Source organism: Lepidochelys kempii, chromosome 1 (assembly GCF_965140285.1).
Source record: "Lepidochelys kempii isolate rLepKem1 chromosome 1, rLepKem1.hap1, whole genome shotgun sequence".
Classification (NCBI taxonomy): Eukaryota; Metazoa; Chordata; order Testudines; family Cheloniidae; genus Lepidochelys; species Lepidochelys kempii.
The window spans coordinates 238,501,561-238,521,241 of NC_136380.1; the positions used below are offsets into that span (position 1 = coordinate 238,501,561).

At 40.7% G+C, this 19,681-nt stretch overlaps 1 protein-coding gene across 6 annotated transcripts in view; it reads left to right on the top strand.

The window, feature by feature from the left end:
* The window catches only part of LMO3 (LIM domain only 3), a 79,811-nt gene that overhangs the window by 45,446 nt on the left and 14,684 nt on the right, over positions 1-19,681 (top strand). For all 6 annotated transcript variants that reach the window (XM_073329844.2, XM_073329823.1, XM_073329805.2 and 3 more), the window contains one exon: positions 19,217-19,342. In XM_073329844.2, coding sequence (XP_073185945.1) covers positions 19,217-19,342 — 126 coding nt within the window. The remainder of the gene's footprint in view (positions 1-19,216; positions 19,343-19,681) is intronic.

Sequence of the window (19,681 nt, forward strand, 5' to 3'; positions counted from 1 at the left end):
TTGTGAGGGAGAGCTACGGTAAACCATCCACCAGAGATTTTACAGCTTGCACTAGTGCTGCCCCGGGTGGAGCTGTGTGCCTGTCGAGACCTGACCTTTCTTCACACGCCGTAGCAGTAGCAGCAGCCACCCTGTTGGGTGTAGAAGAAATAGGAACCAGGCCCTCACTACCTTCAGCAGTACGACTGCCAGTCTTGGGGGGTTAGAGAAAAGATTAACCCCCGTGGAGGAGGAGAAGAGGAACTATATTTGAGTGGGTGGGGTTGGTCAAGCATCAGAGGAACAATATGCATCAAGCAAGAGTGAGGAGGATAGATGTTGGAGAAGAGGCATGAAGAGGAGGAGAAGACAATACAAGGAAAGGAGATGGTGGGTGTTTTTTGTTTTCTAGGGAAGAATAATAAAGAGAGAAAACAGAAATGAGAACAACTGGAGATGGGCAGAATGAGTTATGTAGGTGGAAGTAGAGTAACGCAGGGGGAGGGAGTAAAGAAATGTGAGGAGGAGAAAAGCAAGAAATGATCTACAGTTTAGGTGAATGGATTTTATTTGTTTCCATGACAGACATGCTACAGCTCTAAGTTTGCTGGAAAGGGCAGAGATGCTGTCTCACTCACTCACATTACCTTCATACTTCCAGCTACTCTGAAGTCTACTTTAACAATTGGAATATGAAGACAAAAGGCCAGGTGCTCTGTTGCCCGGCCCTTTAGTGGAATCATGTGTAGCACTGAACAATTCAGTAGAAAATGCTACCCTTCTGATTCAGTTACATGTTACATCCAGTGTGCACTGCTGTAAATGACTATGCAAGGTGCATGGAAATAGAGAATTGAGATATTTGAACATTCACCAGAATGCACACACCACCTTCTGGCCTAAACTGTTTTCCCTGGTAGCATGTGCACCTATTCTATTTTCTGCCCACCCCAACCAACACGGAGAGGTGCAGGCCATACCACAATAAAGCCAAACAATAGAAACAAAAAATATTGCTATAGTAGACAACAGTAAACATGGGGCCTATTTAAAGCTACTCTATTTAAAAAGTTTTTGCATTAGTAACATGCTTTTTTTAACATCATGTGTACCTGGTTAATTTGTATCACACTTCCCCCTCTCCCCCCGCCCCCCAGCAAGATTCCTATGGAATATGACATGAATAGTCTCAGGTGGGATGAGCTTTACCTGGTCTCTTGCCTGGGAAGAGAAAGATCTCTTTTCAGAGTAGCAGCCGTGTTAGTCTGTATCCGTAAAAAGAACAGGAGGACTTGTGGCACCTTAGAGACTAACAAATTTATTAGAGCATAAGCTTTTGTGAGCTACAGCTCACTTCATCGGATGCATACAGTGGAAAATGTAGTGGGGAGATTTTATATACACAGAGAACATGAAACAATGGGTGTTACCATACAGACTGTAACAAGACTATACACAGAGAATATGAAACAATGGGTGTTACCATACGGACTGTAACAAGATTCTCTTGTTACAGTCCGTGTGGTAACACCCATTGTTTCATGTTCTCTATGTATATAAAATCTCCCCACTATATTTTCCACTGAATGCATCCGCTGAAGTGAGCTGTAGCTCACGAAAGCTTATGCTCTAATAAATTTGTTAGTCTCTAACGTGCCACAAGAACTCCTTTTCTTTTTAAAGATTGCTTTATTCACCTTTTTCCTGCACTCTTATAATTTCTCATCATTTTAAGCTTGTCTATGCTTGCAGCGCTGTTTGCCACTGACCATCACAACAGGAAAGGAAGGGATAAGCTCTAACAACAGCTAATCTTTGGTGACTTGAAGTTGTAACTCTGGTAGGAACCAAACAGTATTCCTACTTCTACTATCCCAGAAGGATACTTAGGAACACTGGATTTATCATACTGGTTCAGTCCACCAAGTCTGGCATCTCAGCTTTAGCAGTAACAGGCCATCATCCAGTACTTCAGAAGAATGGGGGTGGAACGGGCTGCGGGGAAGGAATAGAACAGGCCAATTTGTGAAAAGCTGTCAGGATTTGTTGGGGTGAGTTTTAATGGGTGGAGAATGCTACTGGGAAGGGAAGATTCTATCCTGGTTTCCCACTGTTTACAGCTGATACCCTAAAGCACGTCATTTGATGACCCCTATTTTAAAATGTGTAATACATCGAGACATGATGTACAGCTAGAACCGGTTGATGTTTTTCAAGCAACTTTTTTTCCAATGGCCTCTCTTTTAAAGATGTGACCTTTTTTATTTTTATCAACAAAATGTATGTTGAAGCCATTGTCAGAACTGTCAGCGAAGGAATTACTGGTTTCAATAATATTGATAAAAGTCAGTTGTATTTTAAACAAATGAAAAATGAAATCTTTTCATATTCTGCAGAACAGAAATAATTTCCAAAAAATGTCATGAAATTTAAAAAAATGTTACCTGCTTTACTGTAATGTCTCCTCCGACCATATGCCCACACTGCAATTAGGCACCTGCAGCTGGCCCATGCTAGTTGACTCAGCTTTGTGGGGCTCAGGCTGTGGGGCTGCTTAATTGCAGTGAAGATGTTCTAGCTCGAGCTGCAGCCCGAGCTCTGGGACCCTCCCACCTTGCAGGGTTCTAGAGCCCGGTCACCAGGCTGAGCCTGGATGTCTACGCTGACAGCCCCACAACCTGAGCCCCACGAGCCAAAGTCAGCTGGCATGGGCCAGCCAGGGGTTTTTAATTTCAGTGTAGATATACCCTTAGTTGTGCCCCTAAAGCTGCAATAGCTGCTACTTACAGCTTTCATAGTTCCCCTTTAGCTCAAAGGCCTCAGTAATCTGTACAGAACGTCTTGGGTTTTTTCCCAGAGGTCCTAATCATAGACCAGCATCCTGTTGTTCTACATACTAGACAAACACAAAACAAAAAGGCAGTTCCTGCCCCAATGGACTTACATAAAGGCACAGTGGTTAGATTGTGCTCCATCTATAACAACAAATGGTGTTGGTCAAAAATTTACCCAGGCCTTTTTAGAAGCTGCCTACGGTACTTGACTGTGGCCACCTGCAGCAATGAATTTCACAGGCTGGCCGCACATGCCCATGTATTTCCTTTTCAGTTCAAAATTTACCTGCAGTAGTGAGAAGAGTACCTGGACTACTGTGTGGCTGTGTTAAATGACGATGCAAGAAGCTGAGAACTGAGCTCTTTTAGAATAGATGCAAGCCAAGGACTGGGGGCTGGGAACAGCAGAGTTCTAATCCTAGAGGGGATGCACAGGCTCTTGGTAGCTATTTCAAAGGTACAAAGGACAGTTAGGCAACAGCTCTCATTGAAAATTGGTAAGAGTTCAGCACCTAATTTGTACGTTTGAAACCCTTTTGCTGAACCTCTCTGACTTGGTTTCTCTCTCTCTCAGACAAAGGGTCAGGGCTTGTCTACAAGGGGAAATTTCCCAGTATAGCTATACCCAAATAATTATCCTGCTACAAGAAAAGGAGTACTTGTGGCACCTTAGAGACTAACCAATTTATTTGAGCATAAGCTTTCGTGAGCTACAGCTCACTTAGCTCATGAAAGCTTATGCTCAAATAAATTGGTTAGTCTCTAAGGTGCCACAAGTCCTCCTTTTCTTTTTGCGAATACAGACTAACACGGCTGTTACTCTGAAACCAATCCTGCTACAGTTATACCAGTGTAAGTCCCCGTGTGGACACTCTCTTTTGGAATCAACCTGATTTTATTCTGGAATAGAATGTCCCCGTAGGGACTTACACTGGTATAACTGCAGCAGGATAACTATTCTTGTACAGCTGTGCCCAGAAGCTTTCGCCTATAGCCCTGCCCTCATGCTTACCTACTTCACAAGACTGTTTTGAGGGTTAGTGACTATGAAAAGCACCAACTAAAGTGCTTCTTGTTACAGCAGCTTACTTTGAACACTGGCCCAGTTCTTCTCAATACCTGTATTATCTAAAGTGATGTTAACCAAATCTCTTTTTTGTATGTGTGTGATTTAGTATCGTATAACGAATTATTTCATTTAATCGGTCTCCTGGAATGGAGGGATCCTTTTTCTTTTTTGGTGGGGAGATGAAGTGGGTTCTCTGAGTGGAACAGATAATGCACAGTTCTGACACTTAGGCACTTTTGCTACTTTTAGGAAACTATGAAGCCGCAATTAGACAGTACAAGTAATGCTCTTAAGGGGCACAAGCTACAGTTCTGTAATACATTCCTTTCTTAATGTGACTTGATGTAGATAGAGTGAGGGCCTATCAGGTGTGAAAAGCCCTGCTGCTCCTGGCTTGGAGTGGCCTCTAGACAGTGATTTGGCGACGTCAATCTAGTCATGCTTGATTTCGACACTTAACATGCTAAAGCAGGATTTCTCTACCCCCGATCAACTTCTCAATTAGCAAGCTGCCTTGTGTAACGGCCTTGTTTCACAATCCCTCAGGGCTGCTTCAGGGGTCGTTAGGGTGAGAAAACTCTAGCACTAGCTCCAGCTCTGGCAAAAGCAAGGGGAGCTCAGAGATTTCCTAAACGCATATAACCCTTTTTCAAGTTGTTTGCTTTCATGGGATTGATTCTTGGCACATTAAGAAGCTTAAGGCTTCAGTATTTTCTTTAAACTGCCCACCTTATCGCATTTACAGCTGACAGTTTCCTGACAGCCTGAGTGTAAGCAGAGATAACTAGTAGGTTAGTGTATGTGAATAGGTATATAAATATATTATATATACTCGTCAGTATTTTCAGGGGGTGGGGGCGTTAAACTTCATTTCCAGTGTATGTGGCTTGGGTTAAATAGCAGCCATTATCTGTGGTCACTATTATTTTAACAGCACACTTTGTGTATCAGTGTTTTGTATACAAATCTCGGTTATGTTAAGTGTAAAAAATAAAAATAAAAAAAAGGCAAATCTATGTTTTATGCTCCCAAATGTTCTTTCCTCTCTTTATTAGGGAGCAAACTATTGTTACATTAAATATTCAAACTACATGAAATCTCGAGGGCTTTCCTTTCCCACCGTGTGTTACCAATATTCATGCATATGAAGAACAGTAACCCATATTCAAACGGCACCTTTTTTAATGAGGAATATATGTCAACATGACACCTTCTTATGAAATGCTGCTTTTTAGGTTCTGCCTTTATGGGTGCAATAATTGAGATGTTTCTAATGTATGCAGTTATATTAACCTGCCTATTGTTTGAAATTTTGTTCTCCTCCTAACTTTACACTATTTATATTGCTTCTAGCATAATCCTCCAGTCATGATCAGGCTGGTTTAATTAAAAAGTAGCATTTTTTGGTACAGGATTTCCTCAAAACAGTCTATGTAGAAGGGGGAAAAAAGCATAGGTAAAAAACATTGTAAACTCTGGCACGTCTGGAAAATGCCAACCATCACAAAGCCTAAACTGCTTATTAGATAAATGAGGAAAGAAGCTGGGTTACTTGGGATTTTTTTTAATTCACAGGTCTGTCCTATTTTCAGTGCAACTTTTTATTGAAACAATTGGGTCAATGGCAGAAAAATATCAGGCAAATGTGTCTCTTAATCTGAGTAATATTTTGAAAGCATGTTTCTAGAACCAACTGTGAACAGTGTGAATACTCATCTTTTGAAAGTGTGATTATTTTTTTTAAATTGCCTTTCTATAATGTTTATATTTTACTTTCATTCTTGGAATAATTTTACTCCAAAGCTGGAATCAGGTTTTGTGTACACACGTTGCTGATGTATAGATCTATACAATACAAATGCATGCAGTATCTGTAAATATAGTGTATGCACTTCTTCAAAATAGCTTGATGCTTTGATTTGTAACTGTTTAAGGTTTTACTTAAAATTCTAAACACTACACCTAGCATAGCCGTTTCAGTGGAATACTTCAAATAGTAAGTCCTAAAGGTGACACAACAAAGGAAATACCTTGGATACTGCAGCCTTTTATTTATAAAGGAAATGCACACATAGTCCAGTGAAGGAAAACGTAACCTGATTCCGTTTCTATAGGCAATTCTATTAAGAAATTGCTTTACTTCATGAATTTTCAAGCACATGGTGAGATTTTTATGAACAAAGTGAATTACATGTATTTTGTCTGATAGTTTGATTCCCTTTCCTTTTCTTAATTTCTAAATATTTCTTTTACAGCAAACATTATTTTAAAAATACTTTAAAATCTCCCCTTGCTCATTATGTAGCTCTTGCCTTAAAATATCTTTGGGACAGTGTGTGTGGGAGAGGGGGGGGGAGGAAGAGAGGATTTCAAATTGTAATAAATTTAATTATATTGTACCGTAATGAACACATGGCTCTTTTCCCTGCTGCCTTAAATCTATTTTTAATTCTCCTGCAAGAATGTTTTCCTATTGTTGTATACACCTGCACACAGAACCCGAGTCTAACTCTGCAAGCAGTTTTCTGTAAAGCAGATGATTTGTATTCCTAATACTATTATATCCCTGAAATAAAATACTATGTCCCTGAAATAATTTCATTCTTGGACAAATGTTTATATCATGTGAAGCTGCTCAAAATAATATCATAACTGTCATTTTCATAGTATCTATCATTCTCAGCTTTTAAAGGACTTTCACAAACTGAACTTCTCAACGACCCTTTAATGTGGGTAAGTAAAACCCCATTCACAGATGGGTAAATTGAGGTTCATAGAGGATGTGATTTGCTCCACGTCACACAGCAAGTTACTGCAGAGACCAGGAATAGAAGCCCAAGAAATAGTGATCTCTTAGCCCCCTGCTTTAAACACTTTCCCTTTTCCAGAATTTCATTGCTGCTCCATCATAACAGTTTTAGTACAAAGCACAATTATATCTACATGTCGGAAGCAACTACTGCCACAATAGGAACAAGAGTTTTTGTCTCCGATCCTGAAACTGCGTCCTGGCTGACAGACCTGTTCACCTGCAGAGCCCCACGGACATTGCAGGGGCTCTGCACATGTACGGGGATCCACCCATGTGGATGCAATTGCAGGATCAGGGCCTTAGTTGTCCCAAAACCGCCTATCTCCTATTATGTTTCCCCCTTTTGTGCCTCTCCATCTTTCCCACATGCAGTAGCTCAGATTCTCTCACGAGCTCTCCATGAACAGTAACAGTTATGGGCTGGGCGTAATTTATCCCTGCAGCTTTTGCATTCATGTATATATATATTTCCAAGCAAAACAAGACATGGAAACCTGATGAGGAGCTTGTGGCTGCACTTCCATTTCCTACCTAAGCATGTCTTTGCCTACAGCATCATGGCATGAAAGAGCCTGCTAATGATTCTTAAATGTTCATTACTGTAGTTCCTCTTTCAGAGTATACTTCTCACCTTGAATGACCCATATGTTGAATTTTAAGTAAGGGAGCCTATGATAGTAAGTCTATCATGGCATTAGACTTTTTTTCCCCCTCCAACTCTTAAAAAGCTTTTTATTACAAGACTGCTTAAGGCATTCTTCAATTAGCATGTGCTGTATTGTGGCTGGAACAGCTGTTTACCATTTAATAAAGCATGGCATAATTTATTTTCAGAGTCTAGCAGCCGTTTTTGCTGTTACACCAAGGGAAAGAGACACAGTAGCTACATTGTTCACAGTCACCATTGAAATAGCTGTAGACTATTATATGAACTCGTAGAACTATTAACTCACTCTCCAACTCCATTTCAAGGTGTGTTTACCTGACAGTCCAGAGATCCTATATTCTCTGTCACCTCCTGGGCAAAATAAAAAATAGCTATATATTACATTCCTCAAGTTAAGTAGCTAATTATCTATATTTACCTTAATTTCAGTCCCTCCTGCACCCCCAGGGGCAAGCTTAATAGGCACCATTTAGGGCTTCACACTTAGTTGCCTGAAAAACAATGGACTTGCTATGGCCAATTAAGTCAGTAAGGGCCTGGCCAACTGTGAACTACCCTAGCTATGCTCAGATAAATTTGTTAGTCTCTAAAGTGCCACAAGTACTCCTTTTCTTTTTACCCTAGCTATGAGGTTTCTGTGTCCATCCAGTTCCTCCCTTCTATTCCTAGCTTCCCTCCTTCAGTCTTTGACCTGAAAGACATGTCTGCTTCTATCCATCTGTGTGCCTGGTGGGTTTGAAATGCACCCTAAAATATTTTGTACTTTGAAGTAGCACACCAACTGGTACTGAAGATTCTGGGGTGCATTTGGGTATTGAAGGCACCTAACACGAATGAGCTTGAAAGGAGGATGCCCTCTTACAAAAGGACGTGCAAGCCTTTTTATAGGCACTGAGTGGAATTCACTCCTTCAGATGAGTGAGCTGGTAGTAGGAGATAGGGAGCAGGGGTGATTTAAATGCAGGTTACCTGCTCTTGAGGCATTTAGGATGGTCCTTGATTTCCTCCTCTTTCTTGTCCCCAAGGCAAAGAGGTAGTCTTTTGGCTCAAGCATTCAAGCACTGGGCTGGGACCTGGACTCGGTTCCTGACTCTGCCATGGAAATCTTGTGTGACCTTGGGCAAGTGTTTTAATCTCTCTGTGCCTTTGTTCTCCCTTTGTAAATTGGGGATACTAGTACTGTCCTATGTCATAGGGTGTTTTCAGGTTACATACATTAGTCTTTGTGAGGGTCTCAGATAATGCATATGAGGGTTTTACAAGCAGGCAAATAGAATATGCTGCATTCACTGAGTGTTAATAACCTAACTGTCACTACAATTATAGCCTATGTAAGTACCACTGTGACCCTTGCGCTGCTGAAAATAGAGTAATATTCCTCTGTCTCTGACTAACCTCATTTCTTGCACCTCCAAATGATACTGGATGGTGGGAGAAGGGAACTTCTCTGCTGCCGTTGACTTTTGTAATTTGGATTGCAGCCCTTAATATGGCCTATAAAGTTGGATACATTATTAATACATAATAATTAATGCATGGATAATGGTATAATGCAGAGATATGGGCCAGGATCTAAAACACCTCTCAGGTTTGGGAAGTATGGTTCCAGAATTTAGCTTAGCATTCCAGGCCCATTTTGAATACTCAGATAACTGGTACGTGGCCTTAAATTTGTTTTTAGGTTACTCTATAGTTTGACGGTAGAACTACATCTGTTGAATATCTCCAAATTCTGAGATTCAGTCTGTGCATGTAGATGGATTTATATGCATGATTAAGAGTAAAGTGTATGTAGAAAGATGAGGTTTACATGGGGCCTGTGTGAGAATAGTTGTAATATTAATATTGACTTTACCGATAGAAGTTTAAGCATGTCACGATGCGTGAATGGTGGAACAAAACAGATCCCCAAATACATTGGGAGGTTGTTTTTAACTTGGCTTTATTTCCAAAATGTCAGTGCATGAACCACTGTGCCTACGCAATACTATCTTCTTTGTTTTTTAACTGAGGCCATGTCAAACGTACCACCTATGCCAGCAAAACAAACACCCCCTGACCAGCATAAGCTTCGCTAGCATAAGTGGTAGTGTGCACACCGCTGTGTCAGTGGGAGAGGGTCTCCTGCCGACGTAGCCACCTCCACTTTGTTGAGGTGCTAATTATGTCAATGGGAGAGCTCTCTCCTGTCAGCACAGAGTGGCTACATGAGCAATTTTACAGCAGCCCAACTGCATCAGTATAGCTGTGCCCCTTTAAGCTCGCTAGTGTAGACGTGGCCTAACTAAATGCGTTTAGAGATGAGCATGTATCAGGATTTAAAAAACAACGAACAGTAAATTTTTCAGAGACCACAGTAAATTAGGCTAGAATCTTGCTAAAGCATGTGTTTAATTTAGGATGAACGTTATAGCAGCTGCATAGGATCCAGTAGGGGCTTTTGGTACCTGAGTGATTTTGGTATAAGCATATTAGTTGGGTGTTTCTCCTAACAGGATCAGTAGCAAAACAGTTAAGTATTAGACATTTACTTTGTTTTATTTAGGTTTGAGAGTTAACACTCCATTGAGCCAAATGGGATTGTTCACACCTCCCAGCTGTGTATCATACTGTCCGCAGACTCAGGAAGATGGTAGGGCATCGGTTACACTCCATCATGTTTTTAAGGCTTTGCAAAGATAAAGGATAGAAATAGTTGCTAAAATGAAAGCTTGAGGCCTAGTCTACACTTAAAACTTAGGTTGGTGTAGCTACAGCGCTTGAGTGTGAAAAATCGTCACCTGTCAACACAGTGGCTATACCAGCGTAACCCCTTAGATGCAGTTAGGTCAATGGAAGAATGCTTCAGCCCACCAAACTACTGTATCTCGGGCACAGCTGGAGCTCCAACAGTGATGGAAAAACCCCTTCTGTCCGTCTAGTCTGTGCTTATACTACAGGGTTCGAGAAGCATAGCTACTGCACTATAGCTAAATCCCTAGTGCCTCTACTGTAGACATGGCTGCGTTTTTGGAGCACATTTCTGCAGCAAATGCCATGAAATACATGCAGTCTGACTATAAAGAATGTAGTGGAAAATCTACATTATATCATGGATGCATTGTTTCAAGGGTTTTGAAAAAACAGAATTCATCCTTGCTAATTGTAGGCTATGTCTGCGCTACAGAGCCCCTTCATGCAGAGTCAGCCTGCAATGACAGGAGTTTTTCTGCTGTTGTAGGAACACCACCTCCCCAAACAATGCTAGCTACATCAACAGAAGCACTCTTCTGTCCGCCAAGCTGCGTCTATACTGGGGTTGTTGTCAGCATAGACGTGTCCATCAGGTGTATGTTTGTATCACACTTCTGACTGACATTGCTATGCTGGCATAAGTTTTAAGCATAGACAAGGCCTTATATAGAGAACTATCACATGCAGTTGGTATGGCAAAAGGACGGACTAGGTTTTCTGAAATTCTACAGGCATAGCTCATGGAGAGTGCATTGGCATTCAGGCCAGGTCTACACACACAAGTTAAGTTGACCCAGATACGTTGCTCAGGGGTGTGAAAAATCCACACTCCGAGTGATTTAGTGAAGTTGACCCAACCCCCATTGTAGACAGTGCTAGGTGGACTGAAGAAGTCTTCTGTTGACTTAGCTACCACTTCTCAGGGAGGTGGATTACCCACAGGCAGAACCCCTTCTTTCACTGTAGTGAGTGTCTACGCTGAAATGCTACAGCAGCTGTGCCATTATAGCATTTGAAGTGTAGACAAACTCTTATTCTCCCCACACACTGATCTCCGCTGTGCTGTGCGTCATGAAAAGAAATGGCTTTTTTACACTGAATTAGGTACGCGGGTGCTTTTTTACACTGAATAGGTACGCGGGTGCCACACTGAGTGCAATACAGAAGTGGGGCAAGAAAGAATGTTTTAAATATTGGAGTTTAATTTAGGCATCATTTTTTACTTGGCCTGCTTATCGTCACTTCATTTGCTGCCCAAAATCTTAGTGTGTATTGGAAGTGTGTGAAACAGAGCAGTCGCAGCTCAAAACTCATCTCCTGAGGTTCAGGTTACAAGCCATCCTGAAAATACCTATGTATAAGCTTAATTTTATGCTCAGAAATAGTGCCACTGAAGCCAAAACAGATAATTCATGTACATAATGTCAAAAGATCAGGGCCAAACTCAGCAGACTAAACAAAAAAACACAGTGAATCTGCTATGAGGCTATAACCATCCTTCACCAACAACTTTTCTGTGGCTTTGAAATGCAACCATAAATCATCCCAGGTTCACTTAAAAAAACCCACCAACCATGGGACTGATCCTGAGATGCACAGATGCCCTGCAACTTGAGCTGAGCTTTGAGTCTGAAACCAAACCCCTAAACCTTCCAACTCAACGATTGTGTTGTGAAAATTAACACAATTCTAAGGCCGAATCCCATGTACTGTATGCCTGGGCTTGTTAAAAGGTAAAAATAAAAGATGTTGGGGTGGGAGAGATTCAGTTACCCATTGTAGCTCCTCCACTATGTTTAAACCACAGCTAAATCCTTCAGTGTAGCTAGAACTGCCCCCTTTTTAACAGCATTTTTAACGAGGCAAACAGTGATACAGCCTTGGATTTTAGTAGAGCTGTAGCACGGTTTGGGACTGTAATTTTAGCACTCTTTCATCCCACTTACGTTATAAGGGACAGATTTTTCAAATGCTCCATGCCCACAATTGTGGCCAGGGATTTCAAAAGGGACTTAGCACCCACCGTCTTTGACTAGGCCACTTAAGGGCAGATTTTTCAAAATAATTTAGTACCCAACATGCTGAGTTCTTCTGACAATCTAGCCATCTACTTTAGTGCCTAAGCTGGAGCTAAGCATTTATGACAATCTGGCCCTGTGTATGATGCTAGACTTTTTCCTCCCCGTCCCCCTAACATCTGGCCCTAAGGCTGCGTACATGTATATAACTGTGGTAACCTTGCTGATCTACCCATTTTGCAACTGGATAGCACCATCCCTTCCCATACCCCTGACTTCCACCCCCATCGAACAATGCTTTGGTTTTGTCAGTGTAAGTATAGGCACAGATAGAAATAAATCCGGAAGGGTTTGAAAACTGGTAATTTTTACCTACTGTCAAGAGGTTTTCATTATTTCCCTTTCTATTCTTCCACCAGTGCTCCTCTCTTTCCTTTTTTTCAGTGTCTTCCTGTTTTCACAGCCATTGCTAATCACTAGGGTAAAGTTCAGCTCAAATCTAAGAGCTCAATTCAGTTCAGGTCACAGGGAGTCTTTTCATTGGCTTCAGTGGGTGCTGAATCAGGCAATATGTGAATAAGCAAGCTGAATTTGAACTCTGCCTCCTTCACCTCCAGGGATGATGCATGGCTTAACTTCAGTAAAAACATGGAGGAGTTTTCTTTTTCCCCTTTGCTAAAAGTACTTTTCATTCTATAGTGACCATTTACACAACTGTACCAGGAAGCTGAGGATGGATAAAGTGAAATACTTTGTACCTCTTGTAAAAACATGGCAAATCTACTTGCTTCAATTTCTGTAAAAATTTACGTTGGAAATTTTCAAAATTGCCTAAGGGATTTAGGAGTACAATTGAAAATCAATCGGGCTTGTGCTCCTAAATCCTGTAGAATCCTTTGAAAATCTCCCCTTAATTCCTTAAACCATCCTCATCATATAAAAATAACATGTTCTTTAAAAAAAAAACTTTTTTACATGTTTTTAATCTAGAGCCTTGGATTATGAGAGGAAGGTAGATTAACTTTTAGGCTCTTTTACATGACTTTTTTTTGCTTTCCTACAGAGCATATTGTGCTGACTACATATTTCCAAAGGCCAAATTCTGCCTTTAGTTACATACATGAAGCTTCTGTTGGAGTCAATGAGCTGGACACATGCATACAAGAAGAGTGGTTGATCATTGATTTCAGTCAGTGTATGGTAAAATTTAACATTTTGGGGTGTACTGTTTTCCCATTCTCTGCGCAGTAGAATAATAAAGTGTTTTAAATGTGCCAAGTATTATCTCTCAAAGTTTGTTCAAACAACTCCCCTATGGGGATAGTGTAGTCTGAGGATTAGGTCCTGTCTCCATTTAACATATGGATAAATTGAGACAGTTTAAGAGAGTTGTCCAAGGTCATTCAGTGGGTTAGTGACAGAGCCAAGCTTAAAACTCAGTTTCTGGCAACTAGCACTGTGCTAATATCACAGACCTCACTTCCTCCTACAAACCCTAGGATACATGGAAGTAATTTACCTGATGATGAGGAAAATGTAATACGGTTAACATGCAAGTTAAGTTAGAAATGTGGTGAAATTCAGTGTAATTACAGTAGAATCTCAGAGTTACGAACACCTTGGGAATGGAGGATGTTCGTAGCCCTGAAATGTTCAAAATTCTGAACAAGACATGGTTGTTTTTTCAAAAGTTTACAACTGAACATTGAGTTAGTTCAGCTTTGAAACTTTACTATGCAGAAGAAAAATGTTGCTTTTAACCATCTTGATTTAAATGAAACAAGCACAAAAACCGTTTCCTGACCATGTCAAATCTTTTCTTTAAACTTTTCCTTTATTTTTTTTAGTACTTTATGTTTAACATAGTCCTGTACTGTATTTGCTTCTTTCTTTCTTTTCTTTCATTTATTTATTTTTTGGTCTCTGCTGCTGCCTGATTGCATACTTCCAGTTCCAAATGAGGTGTGTGGTTGACCTGTCAGTTAGTAACTTTGGTGTTCGTAACTCTGAGGTAACCAGTGCTTGCAGGTCATAGCCCCAGCACCTCTAGGCAGTGCTTAATTGGTGCCAGGGCTTACCTGGGACGTTTGGGCTTGCCACGTCAGTTACCGATCCCCAGCACAGGCAGCAGGAGACTAATGCTGGCCACAGAGCATCCTTTCTGTGCTGGGGCTGCAGCCCCTTCGCCCACAGCTTCTAGCACCACTGCCTTGCCCACACGCTCGCAGGGGACTTGCACCAGGAGAAGGTGGGAGCAGGGCCTGATCCTGGACCCCCTTGCATGAGGGGTGAAGTGTTCTTCCCCTGTTAGGGGATTCCTCCCCGGCAGGTGCCCCGATCCAGGCCGAGAGGAGAGCGATCCGGGCTTAGATGGCAGGGCCTGCAACCCCTTTGTACAGAAACAATGGATCAGGTAGGAAGGAAAACTTACACCCCTCCCAGCATTGAGAGAGCAATGGGGATGGGGATGATTGGGGGGGGGCAGCGCACTGCTGTTCCATGTACCCTGCCCCATTTGGAAACCAAAGCACCAGCCCCCCTACGACAATCACACAGGGTGTGGGGGTATATTTGGGGTGGGTGTTTGGGATGGGGTGTAGGTTGGGGGGTGTATGGGCATAGGCAGGTCAGGGAGTGCACGTGGAATGGGAGGACACATGGGGGCTAGGCACGGTTGGGTGTATGGAATGTGTGGGATGGGGTTGTGCTTAATTTGCGGCGGGGCTGATTACAAATTAAACACTGTACTTAACCTTCAGGTTCCTATTCAGGAAATCCGCCGAAGCAGAATCAATATTATGATACATAATCATGTTGTTTCTTATGGGTTTGTTTTTGTGGTGGTGGTGCTGGTTGGGCTTTCATTCGTTTTTTGTTTTGTTTTTTTGAGCACCTGTGTGCACCATGCTCTACATCCTTCCAGTATTTTGTAAATGAATGTTTGTTTGCTTGCAGTCAATGATTGCTACAACACCTGTATTTAATTTCTTAAAATATAGTTTAAACACAGTTTGAGAGAATGGCTCAAAAATTCTAGAGAAAAGCTAGCCTTGTCTAATAAATCCTCTAGTCTAAGGGATATCGGTAAGGACCAACATCATGTCTCCTCGGGATAGCCAGAGCACAGTGTAACTACATTTTAATATAGAAGAGAGCAGGAGTGCTGGAACAGTTTTTATAATGGGGGTGCTTAAGAGCCATTGAGCCAAACTGTAAACCCTTTGTATAATGGAAACCACTTTAAGCCAGAGAGTGCAGCAGTACCGCTAGTTCCAGCACCAATGGGGGAGAGGCTGCTGAGTCTTAACCATTCTAAGAACAGTAGAGAAGAAGAACATGAGCCTTGGGTAAAAATGGAGCAGAGGTATAAATACATGACATTCTTTGGATAAACAGGAGCAGACCTGGGAGTCTGTCTCTCGCCGTGCATCAGTTTGCACTAGGAGACTGTTAGAAAACAGTAATTTCTTTTTAATAGTAAAATTCTGAATTCATAAAGTAAAACCTTGTTTCAGTATCCAGTTTCTGGGGAACTCCCCCCCCACACACACACACACTATATTATTTGGAGAGTCTGGTACATGCTCTCACACAAAGGAATACCCGAAGGTGGCTGTTGACTGATCTCTTGATGCTTGGGCAAAACTGAGGAGAAAGTCTAACAAATGCATCGTTTTGCAGTAAATTAGATCAGATTTCCGCATCTCCGCACTCAGTCTGTGAGCTGACAGTTCAGTAGAACGTTCCCGTGTAAGGTTCGCCCTCTTAGGAAAAGGGGCAATAATTCATCATTAGGATTTCAGAGTCCAGGTGTAGATGAAAACTGATGGAGCCTCCAGCGAGGCAGGGAAAGTGCACAGAGGAAGAAAATTTTATCTGAAGCCTAATTCCCTGGTTACAGCAGAGCATAATTAAGATAATATTGCTTCAAGAGTTCTTTAATGATTAAAAATCACATATGCAGAATCCATAAATTGGAGGGCAACAGATTGGAAGGATATAGCAGCGGAGATCTGTTTTGAGCACATTGTACAGAGAAGTACACCAGTGGCAGCACAGCAGCCTAGGCAGCCACAGGAGACCAGGCCCATTCCAAGGACTTTGTTTAGATGCAACAAATCATTTGTCTGTTATTAACCCAGAGCTTGTAATTATGCAGATTGCCATAGATTTTCCTGGGCCTGGAAGTGAGATTGAGGGTTGTTCACACTATAGCAGGCAGCTCAGGGCTGGCCATGCATTACTGAACTTGCCACATTTATCATGTTGACTGATGGCAGCAGAAGCAGGTCTCAGGTCCCAGTGGTTAATGTAGTGGGTAATTAACTGTCATTTGCCTAGTAATAGGCTGATGATCAATGGTTTGTGTGGAAACAAATTCTAATCAGGTAGCTGATAAATGCTCAGGGAGCGAGAGCAATTGAAATTGGGGGAAACTATGTCCAGAATTTCAAAATGGCATTGTGGGTTTTTATTATTATTATTATTTATTATTAATGGGGGGGACTATGTTCTTCATATAAACAGCTTTATCCAAAATGAACCACAGCTAATATTAATCTCACGTGAGTTTGTTTGTGGGGGGGGGGGGAGAATTCATGTAAAGTAGGCTTCCTTTCCTTTGCTTAGTTGAAATATATAAGTAGGTCTGGTGCTTAAAAGTGAAGCAGCTTCCATGTGGTGCAGTTAGACCAAGGAGTGTACAATGAAACCCACACAAAGTGAATTCCAGCAATTTTCTATTGGTAGGGATGCAAAATGATGGTCCCAAATTGTTTCGTTGCACTGCAGCGTGTAAACTATAGTGAACCTCGGGCTTACACAAAAGTGTTTGATATCAAAAAAGACTTGACTGTAAATAGTAACACCACATGCACTTAATCCCCAATCCTTCAAAATAGTTAAACACACACTTAACTTTAAATGTGTGAGTAGTCTCACTGAAGTCTTGAGAGTTCCCGCTGAATTGGATCTCAGGGGAATGGGACTATTCATATGCTTAAAGTTAAGGGTGTGCTAAAGTGCTTTGCTGTATTGGGCACTTAAAGCATAACTTCCTTATTAATGGGCCTTATTAATTTGTTAGTCTCTAAGGTGCCACAGTACTCCTTTTCCTTTTGCGGATACAGACTAACACGGCTGCTACTCTGAAACCTCTTAATAATGCGTAGTTCGGTATCATAATTCTTTACACTTATGGCCCTTACATAGCACCTTTTGCTATCTGATCTGTATTTCTTGTACACCTCTAACTCTCATTCACCTCCAGGTGAGTGTGTAAGGAATGCAGAATTGGGTCCTTGGTCAGACTATCTTAACAGTCTTCACAAAGTATTAAACCTCACAATATTCCTATGAAATAGGTAGATTTTAGGTCTATTTTACAGATGAGGCACTGAGGTTTGAGTGAAGCCCACCCAGAAAATCCGCAGTAGAGCTAGGCCTAAGGCTGGAATAGAATGTTTACAAAGGGAACATGGATTAAAAAGCATGGTGTATATGTAATTTTAATCATAAATTTTAACAGTTAACAGAAACAAAGTTGACATGGGTTTGAATAATCTGATAGGAGCTGAGTAACACAATGCTGCTGATTAAACTGTGGTGTTCGTTATCTCAAAAAACTTCTTAAAATAATGGTAACCAGCACATCAGACAATCATTGGAAAATGGTTCAGAACTTCAAAATAAACACAGATTCATAGATACTAAGGACTTCAAGGAGCAGAGTACATGCATGTATTTATGCAAAAAGTACATCTTAAGTGGAAGCAGAAGGTATAAGGAATTGGAATTAAGTAGGTTTGTTGGTAACTCGTGAAATTCAGTAAAATGGAAGGATGTGATTAAAAAAGTACATTCATTTTTATGTTACCAAACTGAATTTTATACAGAGCACCTTTGAATTCATTAGTTTAGAACTGCTTTTAATTTGGTGGTTCCCTTGAGAGCCATTATATTTTTCTGCTGTCAGCCTGATATTGAGGAAAAAAGAGAACTGGCAGATGTGGCGTTTTCATCTAGTTTGCTTCATAGTTAAAAACAGCATTAACTGCTATACGCAGGCAGAGCATTACTTTTAATAATCCATCACAACTATTAGGTAGTTTAAATAAAACTTCGTTTCAAAGATTGCTGGTGTGTGTAGCTAAAGTATTTTTTTTCTTGTTCATTATAATCCTCGTATGTTACAAAAGCATGCATACATGTAGGTTTTTTTCTCGTGATCTCATTTGAAAAGTTTCAAGAAATCTTTAACAAAGAGAAATCCTTTAAAATGTTTTTTTGAAAATATATTAGGCATTTTTACCAGACGTTTCAAATTGTTCTTACAATATATTATTCCTCTACTCCTGATGTGGCTATATATAGTTTACAGCCTCATTTACTTTAATGTGCTACCTGAATAACATAATCATAGCTATAACTATGGTAAAGGGTTGTAAGGTGTGTGAACCGCTAATGCTTTCTGACGATTTAAATGACTTGTTCATAAAATGTTCTTTTAATAATAATGGTAAAGCTTTTAGCACTAGATGTCAGAAATGTAGAGAATATTGGTTTTTTTAAGTGTTATTTCTTTTCTAGCTATAGTGTGTTTTAATAATAAATAGCAGTGAGGCCAAGGTTATGTGGCTCTCTTTTCTACAGTACAGTCCAAGTAGAAAGATTCTTACCATATTTCAAACTGGTTGACCTCTGCTTGCATGTGGTTATGTAACTTTCCTAATGTATTTGTCATTTCCTCATTTGCTTGAACAAGATGTTTCTTCCATTAAGAAAGGTCAGTGACGTATGTACCAAAGAAGCATATTTATGTATAAAAACAGCATAAAAATTACTTTGCAAGGCACAGAATTATTGTGGCACTGGTTTATAGAGCTTCCCAATGCTTTCACACTTTATCAGCAAGTGGCTTCTAATGGGATTGTTTCATGAGTGCGCTTGTTTTGCTAAATACCAGCCTTTCCAAAGAATGGTACACTGGGAAGTTGAATGACAATTACAGATTTTTATAAAGCCCAAGAAAATAAATGGAGGTATAATTTTTTCCCCCTACCATTTAATCTTATCCTTGAATATCTTCCCTTTGTGTGTCCTCAGGTTATTTGGTGTTACAGGAAACTGTGCTGCTTGCAGTAAGCTCATACCTGCTTTTGAGATGGTGATGAGAGCCAAGGAAAATGTTTACCACCTGGACTGCTTTGCATGTCAACTTTGTAATCAGAGGTAAGAGGACTTCTTGGTTTAATTCCATAGGCTAAAACTAACTGAGCCCTGATGTATATATTTTTGTTTAATGGAGAGAAAGCATTCTCTAGGGGTTGAAATACAAGGCTGAAAGTCGCACCTGGATTCTTTTCTCAGTATTGCCACCGACAACCTGTGTGACCTTGGGCAAGTCACTTAAACTTTTTGTGCCTCAGTTCCCTCATCAGTAAACAAGGATAATGATACTTCTGCTCACTCACAAGGGTGCCTGTCAAGCTTAATTAATTAATATTTATAAAGTGCTCCAAGATCCTCTGCTGTAGAAAAGTGCAAAGCAGTACCATTTATCATTATTAT